The sequence below is a fragment of the Aegilops tauschii genome, chromosome 2 (genome assembly GCF_002575655.3).
Source record: "Aegilops tauschii subsp. strangulata cultivar AL8/78 chromosome 2, Aet v6.0, whole genome shotgun sequence".
Classification (NCBI taxonomy): domain Eukaryota; kingdom Viridiplantae; phylum Streptophyta; class Magnoliopsida; order Poales; family Poaceae; genus Aegilops; species Aegilops tauschii.
The window spans coordinates 539,403,032-539,414,225 of record NC_053036.3 but is presented as its reverse complement, the minus strand read 5'-3'; the positions used below and the strand labels follow the sequence as shown (position 1 = coordinate 539,414,225).

The 11,194-nt window shown below is 45.2% G+C and overlaps 1 protein-coding gene across 2 annotated transcripts; it reads right to left on the bottom strand.

Moving 5' to 3' along the window:
• Positions 1 to 3,858: 3,858 nt before the first annotated feature.
• On the bottom strand, positions 3,859 to 10,317 carry LOC109739105 (probable potassium transporter 15). 2 transcript variants are annotated; one of them, XM_020298189.4, is made up of 10 exons: positions 9,819 to 10,317; positions 7,943 to 8,171; positions 7,591 to 7,845; positions 7,407 to 7,457; positions 7,051 to 7,311; positions 6,651 to 6,703; positions 6,335 to 6,449; positions 5,947 to 6,201; positions 5,320 to 5,842; positions 3,859 to 4,630 (listed from the first exon to the last, which is right to left on the bottom strand). In XM_020298189.4, exons 1-10 carry the CDS (start codon positions 10,128 to 10,130, stop codon positions 4,114 to 4,116), a joined length of 2,571 nt encoding a protein of 856 aa, XP_020153778.1. In that variant the 5' UTR covers positions 10,131 to 10,317; the 3' UTR covers positions 3,859 to 4,113. The 2 variants fall into 2 exon arrangements, with proteins under 2 accessions (XP_020153778.1, XP_045089180.1); XM_045233245.2 differs by having other exon boundaries at positions 7,591 to 7,811; positions 7,911 to 8,171; positions 9,819 to 10,284.
• Between the last annotated feature and the right edge of the window lie 877 nt (positions 10,318 to 11,194).

The following is an 11,194-nucleotide window of genomic DNA, read 5'->3' as shown; positions in this document are numbered from 1 at the left end:
AATTAGTGTGTATTCAGAAAATGATCATAATATATTAAAGCATTGTTCACCATATATTAGAACATTTTTGTTATTCATTAACATTTTTAATAATTTGAAAATACTTATGTAAATCCATGGACATGTTTTTTGAAATATGTGTTGACGAATTTTTGTTCTTTACTGAAAATTAATTATAAAATATAATAGTGAACGCAAAAAACCAAAAGGCAAAAAATAAAATAAATCATTGGTAGCCTAGAAGCTAGCGATGGGAGATGTACTTGTAAATGTATAATGATCAGACCCAAAAGCTAACAAATCGATTTAGCACTGGCGATCAATTTTTTTTCCAGAAAAAACTTGCGATCAATTTTCTTGTACGGGTAGGTAGCAACCAGATTTTTTTATGAGGGGAGCTAGTGACCAGATTTGCGTATAGGCCGGTCACCAAGGCGGACCCACGATGAGGTGGTTTTTAGTTTCGGAAAAACTAACGCCCACACGTGTGGGTGTTTGCACATCGCCCACACGCCTCCATCACCACTCATTTTACCACGGATGAACAGATGACATAAGCAGAAATCTTTTTGGTTTTCGGCTTAAAAATGTTTTATCTCCTAATTAAAAAAGCGAATTAAAAATCCGTTTTCACCATTAAATCCGTCTCGACAAGATCTTCAAAACTAGACCCCATATTGATATGTTTCGACGAATTTTCTTTTACCCAAAAGTTATCATGATGTTTACACTATAGTTGCCATAGTGCTTAAACTAAAATTGCCATGTGGCAATTTTAGTTTGTAGATCATGGCAATTTTAGTTTTTCGATGATGGTAATTCCAGTACTTTGACCATGAAAATATTTTTTTGTATGAATCATGGTAATTTTAAGTGCATGTATCATGGCAATTTTAATTTATGGTGCATGGCAAGTCTAATTTCTTAATTCCCCATTTTATAATATGTCAAAATTTACTTTTAAATGTAGAAGAAAATAACTGAAACATATCATGGCAACTTCAGTGTAAACATCATGGCAATTCATGTGCAATAGACACAGCAACTTTTAAACAAAAAAAAGTTCGTCGAAATATATTGATATGAGATCTAGTTTCGAAGATCTCGTCGCGAGGGACTTAATGGTGAAAATGGATCTTCAATCAGATTTTTTATTTAAGAGATAAAATATTTTAAAAACAGAAAATCTAAAAAGATTTCCACATGCATGCATGCGGTGACATGGCGTAGTATGTGTGCTATAGAGCGTGTGGGCCGGTTTGGCTCCCACCACACGTGTGGGCGTTAGCGTTGTCCTTTAGTTTTGGGTTTTGACAAATTAAAATCAAACAAACAGGACAAACAATAAAAAAAGATGATGTTGACATCATACTTATATGTGAGGTATTATCTCACATCTAGATGTAACATAAACGGACCCAAAAAATTAATGTTGGACATCAGTTGAAAAATTGGGGCGAGGAAGAGAGATATGCAGCGAGCATAACACCTTCAGCCGTATGGCCAGGTCTTTGCCCTTAGAGCATCTCCACCGGCGCCCCCAACATGCCCCCCCCCATGTCGCCGGCGGAGAAAATTCGGTCCAATCGCGCCCTCGGAAGCCCAATTTTCGCTGGTTAGGGCCGATTTTGGCGCCGGCGGACCCAGGCCGAACCCGGCGCACTGGGGGCGCCCGGGGACGCCGTGCGAAACATTTTTTGGCACGAAAAGGAGTGGGTCCGCGGAGTCAGTGACTCACCGCCTTCGTCGTCCTCGTCGTCTCGGTTCCCGCGGGAATCAATGCCAAGGCTGTCGCGCTGCCGCGCCGGTCAACCTTCCATTGATGCCTCACGGGCGGCGCAGTGAAGGCGCGGCGACGTGCATCCCGCCCGCTCCCGCCACGCGGCACACGGCGGCAGCTCTCCCACCGCCCATCAGCGGCTATAAAAGCCGTCTTCCCTCGCCGGTGAATGCACACACAAGCTCTCGCCACCGGCGCCCTTCTCTCTACCTCTCACCGCCGACGCCTCTCTCTCCCGCTCTATGGTCGAGCGCTTCCTAGGCTACAGCGCTTCGGCCGCCGCCATCTGCATGAGGATGAGGCGTGCCTCCTCTACGAGGCCGACTACCCGGCGCCCCCGGACATGCGGGTGCCGGGCACCTGGAGGCTCAGCGCCGGCGGCGTCCCGGTGCCACCCGCGCCGACCGGAGCGGCCTGGCGAACCGAAATCGCGCGCATCCGGTCTTCACTGCCGGAGCCACAGCGGAACCAGCCGAGGTTCGCCCCCGACAGCAACGCGCTGTGGACGGCGTACTTCGAGCGGCGCCACGAGGAGCAGATCGCCGCCACCAACGGCGTCGAGCCCCGCGGCCGCCACATCTCCGAGGGGAGGTGACGATTGTGGGGCGTCCCAGGCCGAACCCTCGAGGCTGTCCTTGAGCACATCGAGGCAGGCAACACGCCGCGCCTGGAGTACCCGGCGCCCCCCCCCCTCCTTCTCTCGCCGCCATGGCAGCTCCTGGACGCCGCGGCGAATGGAGACGACGACATCCTCGTCGTCGGGCTCTGGCTCTGTGTCCTCCGGCTCGCCGGCGCTTCGCCCTGTCAAGCCGGAGCCGTAGGAGACGCCACTGGGGCGCCGCACCCGCGGCGGCGCCCTTGTCATCAACGAGGGCGGCCGCCCCTCTCCTTCTTCCTACCGCCTCGTCCGGCCGAAGACCGAGCCGGGTTTGCTCCCCATGAAGAAGGAGCACGACGCCATGGCCGCCGCCGACGAGACTGCCCTCAAGTGGGCGAAGGGAGACTACGTTCGCGAGCAGATGGAGCGCCAGCGCCGGGCCTTCGAGGAGATCGCTGCTCGGCGCAGCAGACGCGAGGAGGGCGGCGTGGTCGTCCTCGACAGCGACGACGAGGATGCGCCCGAGCCGTCCAACCCCCCGCGCATCGGCGACGCTGGTCAGGGTTGGAGCAAGGACGGCGGCGGCACCCATCACGGCGACGATGATGACGGCGACGGCGGCGACTACACCCGGTTCTACAGGCTCCTCGGCATGTAGATGGCGAGAGACGGCGGTGGCTGGGCATAGTCGTTTTTAGTTTGTGTTTTTAATTTGTGTTTTTAAGTTTTTTGTACAAATATCAATGAAATCGCCCCTAGTTTGGACGAATTTGTGTCGTGTTTGGCCGATTTTATGTTTCAAAAAACAGCGTCTAGGGGCGACCTGGGAACACAATCGCCCCCACACCGAAATTATCGCCGGTCCGCCCGTAGGCGGCGCTATCTCAAGCCGGGGGGGGGGGGGGGGGGGGCGAACGGCTAGAGATGCTCTTACCTTCTCTGCCGACGATTCTGCTCAACACATTGATTAATGGAATGAAATATTTCAAGTTAAAAAAAGGTGCCACGAAGAAAGGAAAAACTCCACACGCCACAAGGATGACACCATCACCAGGGGCAAGGACAGAACACATTTTTTTTTTGACGAAAAGGACAGAACACATATTCACACACTCATCACTAATTTAAAACACGAAAGCTCCAATCCACATTAATTGTCGCGGATTTAGTACAAGGTTGTAACGAAATTGTGCCAAGTCTGCAACAATTAATATGGATGGGAGGGAGTAAGTAGTAAAATTCATTCAGTCCTTGCGGGGCTGCATTTGGGTACAGAAACTGAAGCCAGACTGTAAAAGTCCCAATAAGTGCAGATAAGAAAAGGTAAGGATAAAGCAACAGCACTGCTCGATGGCCGTAAAAATGTACATATGTATATGTAATATATATGACCTAATGATCCTTTTCAGCTAGCACTCTGCATTTTGCAAACAACAAAACTGGCCCCACAGAGTCGAAGGAGCACACAACAATCTGCTGCACAAGGGAAATATACAGGTTAAATACATCATCGTGTGATGTGCCTGCCTGCTGCGTTTCGACGCGGTACAAAACTTACAGGAGACATGGGCTCCTATTGTCCTAGCCATCACCTTCTGAATAAAGCCAGGAAAGTTAAGCATTTGCCTTCCGACAATCACCATTGTTGTTCCTTTATATATGGTTAGTGTGATCTCTACTGGATAAGTAGATTGCCATGAACAAAACAACTGTGCTGAAGCAGTAGGTTCCGCATTCAGACATAAGAGGTCAAGCGCACCTGCAGCAGGTTCGAGTGTGGGATGCTCATCGACACAATCGCCCTGCGGCAGTTGTTCCTCAGGAACGCGAAAAAATAGTTTATGATCAACTTCTTGAAGAACCACGAGTCCTTCCTGGCTTTGACGATGGGGTTGTCGATGAGATACACGGCTCCAGATTCCTTCGCCTGCTTGATGAATGCGAGCTCCAGCTCAAGGTTCTGTGTGTAATCCAACGAGGGATCTTGAGGCGTTGAGCAACTGGGTGTTTCAGGAATCGTGTCTACTGAAGGCGTAAAGTCCACCAGGAGAGGGGCATCGAGTGAGTAGAGGCTGCCGTTTGGTGCAGTGATTATCTGTCCAGGGGTTGAAGGCTCCTCATCGGAGTCGACATCATCTTCACTCTGTAGGGACAACTCTACAGCCTCCCGCTGTATGAACTTTTCAAGGCCTTCTATCAGAAGGCGCTCAAATGTGTTATGGTGCTCCTGTTTCTTGTCTTTGTATCCGTATCTGTGCATTATCAAGTTAGCATCATAAGAAAATTTTAGAGTTGATTCCATGGACTGAAGAAAGCTCTCAGAATCTCACCAACAGTTTATACTTAATGGTATGTACACCAACTTTGCATGACAATTAAAAAACAATCAATCATTGCTCGTCAATGTACATGAAGATACAAGATATGGTGGCGCAACAAACTATTCGACTAATTCATTAAAATCACAGTACTCTTGGCGTTCTACCGAAATTTGTAATTCTCCCAAGCAAAAGAAGTAATGTCAAACCCATTGGTAACAAATGTATTAGTGTAGGAATAATCATGGATCAAAGCAAATCAATTTTTTTTAAACGGAGCAAGACTGTGGTAACCAGGCGCTTACCGACCAGTTATTGGACTATTCTGATTTGGCATTTCTTATTTCATTTTGGTTTATACATTTTCTGTATTATTTGCGGTTGTACGAGAGTTGAGCATAATATGGAACCTACCATTTCGAGCTAGTAGGACCACTAACTGGCTGTGTGATATTTTCAGTAGTAATGGGCGAAAATGGCATGAATGGAGAAAATCGCATTCATACCCTGCATTTGGTAGTGCTAAAACCTATTACCACTATTGGAGGGGGGGATTAAAGGCATAGCAATAAACAACAGTGCCTGTAATTCAGATAGACCTAAACTAGAGTCCATGTACATACCTGGCAATACAGCGAAACATGTGATAGCCCCTTGTACAAACACGCTGGAAAAGAAACCTTTCACTTTGGGGAACCGCAGGCACTGGCACATTCCTGACGCACACGAATACGATTATTGAGTGGATAGCAGGGAGGGCGGTCAGAAAATGACCAAAAATTGCAGGAACTCCTGTCACTATCTCACTGTACACCAAGCCTAGTCCAGGCGCTCTCATTGTGCCAAGGTTGGGCCCCAGTTTTCTCATTAGATCTTTTGAAAGCTTCTGTTTGAGTTCACTGTCATACTTCAGTTTGGTTCCGTAGTTCCAGATGAACATAATCATGACAAGACCAGATGCAAAGACCAACAGTGCCCAACCTCCATCCCCAACACTACTCAGAGCTGATGAGAAGAAAATCAGCTCCAAGGATAGGAATGTGATAAGGAATGAGATGACCTTAATAATATTGGTTTCCCATATTAGAAGCATTATGAGTGTAACATAGACCGTGGCCATTATCATCACCCCAAGTTCAGCTATGGCTGTTCAAGATGGAACAGTGTAAGAGTGCAGAATACTGAAGCATTACAGCATATTGCTTAAACAGGAGTTAAACATAATAGCATATCCAGTGCAATACTATTACCATATGCATTCCCAACATCAGATGTGCTTCGGAAGAGCAGAATAAAGCCCAAACAGGAAGCCAGCAGAAACCAGTTTACGACTGGAATGTATATCTTAGCCATAAATTTTCGAGATGTATGGACAATTTTGAGCCGAGGAAAGCAACCAAGTGATATGGACTGCTTTAGGCATTGGAATATAGCAATCGTCATTGTCCTACTGGCAATCAGTGCAGCTAAATTAGCAAGCAAGAAAACAGGCCAGAAAGCATTCCCTGCATAGAGAATACAGTGTAACAAGTCAGTAATCGTAAATAGAATATTCACATCACATATGGAAGAACTGCTGATGGGGTTCATTCATAAGAAAATGAAAAGCACAGGCATATTCAGCCACATCCAACTTACCTGGAATAGATGCAAAGAAGATATGTTCAGGAGTCTTTTCGTTTGCAATGAGGAAAGCAGCTTGTCCTAAATAGGCCAAGACAAGGCAAGGAAGAACAAGAAGAACAAACATAAACTGCAAAGGAAAAACATGCTGGATATAAATATAATCAAGAGTAGGTGAGTAGTGGATACATTAAGCAGATCCGAAATTTTATATAAAAATAATGCTGAGTTTGAATGACTAAGAGTTTATAAGAAATGTTAGGTATATATAGAACATCATCTGCATAAAGTTCAAAATAGAAGTAACACTTCCATAAACTAATGATAATACCTGAACAAATCGTACAGGAAAGTGGCAAAGATTTGAAAAGATAGCCTCAGATCCTGCAGTATAGTTGGTAAACAAATCAGTTTCCTTTTTTTACCAAGACACTTAAAAAAAAGTTCTGAACCAACAGACTGCACTGTGAGACAACAGACAATCTAAATAAAAAAGGGCAGCCGGGTGCATGTAGCGCCCGCTTGCGCAGGGTCCGGGGAAGGCAACAGCTTTACCGCTGCGCCAAGGCTCCCCTTCCAGAAATACATCGTAAAAATTGTCTCAAAGTTAAAGCGCACCAGCAATGTACACAACGGAAATCAAAAGAAAGAGGTGCACTTTGACAGTAAGAACATAAGGTTGTGTAGCAAATCAAATGGTACTAACTGATTAGAGGTAAACTGACTTTTACCTGTTGCACACAAAAGACAACCAGCAAGGGAGAGCCAGGCCTGAAAGGGATTCCTCCCAAAATAATAAAAAATGTATAGAGGATTAAACGCCTTAAAAGCTCCCGATCCATATCTACTGAGATTGCATATGCCAATTCCTCCAAGGCAGCAAAACCATATCAGCAAACAAGGGCCAACTATAAATCCTATTTTGCTAGTGGCATATCTCTGTAGACTATACAGCACAACAAGAAGTGCAATTGAAATCATCACCACAACATCTGCAAATAATGTTTGATGGAATTAGGAAGAGAAACTAGCATAAATTATAAAATAAATAGCTTACTTTTGTTCCATTAAATAAAAGGAACTTCACCTTGTGAGGCCTTTGGTATCCCAACTTTCAAGCCGCTGACAGCAGACAGCACTATTCAATGATAAAAAAAAATTAGTGGAGAAAATAGTCCGCATAAACTACAGTTGTAAAGAAAATAAACATGTTTTGTTCTTCAATTCTTTATGATGTACCACTGAACGTGTGTCAAGAAGAAGAAACAAACCTGACATTGCTGGTGTGATAACTCCATTGGATATAAACATGGCAGTCCCAAATAGTACTAAGCCTAAAAGTAACTTCTTCATCATGAGTGAAGATTCAAGTTTCTCCTTTACTTTTATGGACCTCTCAAGCTCATCTGTGGGAAGCTTGAGACGGAAACTTGACATCCTCTTCTCAGGCTGAGCTTGTACTTGGTTTGGAATGAGACTCACTTTTGCATTTCTACAAATTAAAGAATACATGGCAAATATACCGCCTGTGGAGTCATAAAATAACTGAAGGATGTTAAGCCTGTAACATATCCCTGTATAATTTTTTTACCTTATTAACTCAATTCACAACCTCGAATATACCTTCACCATCATCATTAGCCCAAAGGACAACCAAGACATACTTCACCAATGGCATCAAAATCAGAGTATACAGAACTAGTGAGAGTGCTCCCAGAACATCCTCCTCCTCAAGAATAGGGTACTTGTTGAACATGACATCAAATGTATACAGTGGACTTATTCCAATATCTCCGAAAACCACAGCAAGAGTCTGAAGAGCAAGAAATACTGTCCTGCCAAAATCAAACTCCTGCACATGTAAATGAAATAACTGAACCATGCGACAGATAATGAAGGAAACATGATAAGAAAATATATATTCTTTATTAAAACGGTGAGGACATTACTATCTACATGCATTTAATTTCGTACAACTGTCAACAATGACTATCCCATAGACGCTCTCCACAAAGGTATTCTGCTGATGAAATTTTCAACTCTTATGGTTCATCTCATAATTAAACACATCTCCCTCCTTGGAAAATATACATTTCTTTTGATGATATGACTTCAGTTATGGTTACTCAATAGATGAAGTCACTCAAAAAAAAAGGTGAAGTTATTTGCACACCGACCTGATAAATTGTTGAAAACCATAACAGTAGCCTATAATTTTAGCTTTCGTACTAACACCCATCTATTTTACTACTGCATCGAAAATGCCCTGCACTATCCCCAATGCGGTTGCTTGGAATGATGAAGGTAAAATGTAAAAGATTTTGTTTGCTATGCAGGACAGCAGGGTGGTAATATTAGGGCGGAAGGGGGAGGGGGGCCTTGAGATGGCATCACTAAGCACTTTGAATTCATCCTTTTTACTAGGGAACTTTGCATGCATCTGGGTGTAGCTTGTCACCAAAATATTATGTTCAAGGAGAAATCCAATTCTCTAATTTGAAACAAGGGATAAAATGTGACTCTCCGAGGTCTGATAGCTTGCCAGCAAAAATTATGTTCAAGGAGAAATCCAGTTCTCTAATTTGAAAGGGAGAAAACGTGACTCTTCGAGGTCTTTGGCGTTGAATTGGAATCTCGTTTTCATGTCGGAAGTTTATAGTTGGGCAGATTTGTTCAATACCTGCTTTAAATCTTCCATAGCAAGCATAGACAATTTTTTACTAGGATTGGACTTTTGCATTGGAGAGACTACAGGTGCCTATACAAGTATTCTTAGGCCACCTAGAAAGAGGTACTTGCATTGGACAAGGTATCTTTAATTATGACATTTGAAGTTTGATGATTGCCCGTATTCTCGCTTTAACCACTCACGGAGCTGGAAGAGGTTCCTGCATTGAAATTACACCGAAAGAATCTAAACTTTTATGGAAGAAAAGTGGTCTGATTTACATAACAGATGGAGGCAAACATTGTCAGCAGCGAGATTAGTAGCAGTTTACTGGTTCACTTTTATGTAGAAGTTATGTCATGTATGAGCAGATTGGGGTGGGTAATGGGTCGCAGGAATATCAACAGTGCATGTAAGTGATACGAAATTAACTCATTAAATAACTATTGTTCCCATTCATGCACAAGAAAACGGTCACAAATAACATGCGCGCACGTAATCACCATTCCCGCCGCGTCCTGATTACCAGTCACAATGTTACGGAAACGAAACATGGATGAAGGAACAAAACAATTGATGTTTCTGATCGAACACATTATGTGTTTAATCCCCTTTCCCGAGCAACGATCTGCAAATTCTTGTTTCTCCAATCCAATGGGCAAACGCTGAAGCTAATCAAAATCGGCAGCGGTCGGTGATCGCCACTCTCGTGACATCATTCCACGCGCGCGGCATGAACAGCGCGCGTCGAACACCTCGCCGCACACGCAACCAAAGGACGCCGGGAGGGGAAAACAGGCAGGGCGAACCGGGAGCAGAGCGGGCGCTCACCTCGGGGTCCTCGAGCGGCTGCGCGCCGGAGACCTCGTTGCCCTCGACGTCGAACCAGTCGACGGTGGGCACGGTGCGGATCAGGCGCTGCCGGGCCTCCCTCTGCTCCTCGTCCTCGTCCTCGTACTCGCCGTTGTCCTCCTCGTCCTCGGACTCGAAGCTGCCGCCCCGGCCCGCCGCGCCGACGGCCGCGGGGCCCCCCGCCCCGCGGCCCTCCAGCTCGTCGTCCTCCTCCTCCCCCGCGGACACCCAGCGCCACTCCATGGAGGGCGCCTTGCGCATGCCGGCCGCCGCCGACGACTCGGCCGCCATTCCCGCCGGGCCGTGGCCTCGATCAGATCGAGAGACGAGAGGACGGGGGGCAGGGAAATCCGGAGGCGGGGAAGAAAATTGGCTCCGTTCCGTCGTTGCGTGTCGGGGGGTGGGATGTTCGGGGCGTAGTGGAATGGGGAGAGGAGAGAGCGTCAAAACCGGGAGGCGGGTGCGAATGGTGGTGGAGTGGAGCGAGCGGTTTGGCTCGCGGAGGGGGGAGTGGTGAGGTGGCACCACGTGCGGACCACATGACCAGATCCAATCTCCCTCTCCCTCTCTCTCTCTTTTCGTCGATGATTTTTAGATTCTTATTGAAAGTATTTTAGATTCTTATTATTGAAAGTGTACCGCATTTAGGGTCATGTTTGGGACACATGGGTTACATAAACTAAATTCTTTCCGAAATGAAATTACACAAACCACTATCTATTGGTGATGATTTACACAGAACAATAGGTTTGTTGTACAAAACATCGTATAATGGTGTAATCCGTTGCAGCTAGGTCTAATTCAATTTTTATAGGAGGATCCCGCTTATAAATGCATGCATGAAAAAGAAAACCGACCATCAATCGACCAGGTTAGCATGGGAATGTTAGATGGCTCGGTTTTTCTAATTTAACATTTTTAGTAAAAGGGAAAAAAGGACAGTAAATCATACTGTACCCAATACTAATCTTGAAAAAATTCAACGGAATTGGACAAAAGGTTTTTTAGTTAGACTGCTGATGTGGCCTATTTTTTTTTTGCCACCCATGCATGCACTTACCAATGAGATCCACTTGTCAAAAATTATGTAAACCTACCTAAATGCTGGATTAGACTTAGCTGCAACAGATAACACCAATATCTGGTGTTTTGTACAGCAAACCAATACAATAGGTTCTCTGCAAAATCAAGAACAATAGTTGATGATTTGTGCAATTACCTCTCCTTCTGAGGATCCATTTCAAAATAGTATTTCACATATTAGCTTTAGTTGGGACAAGCCTTTGGCAGTCAATTACACTGTTGTAGAATTTGTGATACAAAATTGTAATCACCAGATAAGCAATTTGGAATCC

What these genes read in the sequence shown, in the direction of transcription:
- LOC109739105 (XM_020298189.4), bottom strand. Translation starts at nt 10,130, where the DNA reads ATGGCGGCCGAGTCGTCGGCGGCGGCCGGCATGCGCAAGGCGCCCTCC. An exon ending in TATCACACCAGCAATGTCAG is followed by an intron (nt 7,458 to 7,590) that starts GTTTGTTTCTTC and finishes ATCATTGAATAG; the next exon opens with TGCTGTCTGCTGTCAGCGGC. An exon ending in TTCCTGTACGATTTGTTCAG is followed by an intron (nt 6,450 to 6,650) that starts GTATTATCATTA and finishes TTTCCTTTGCAG; the next exon opens with TTTATGTTTGTTCTTCTTGT.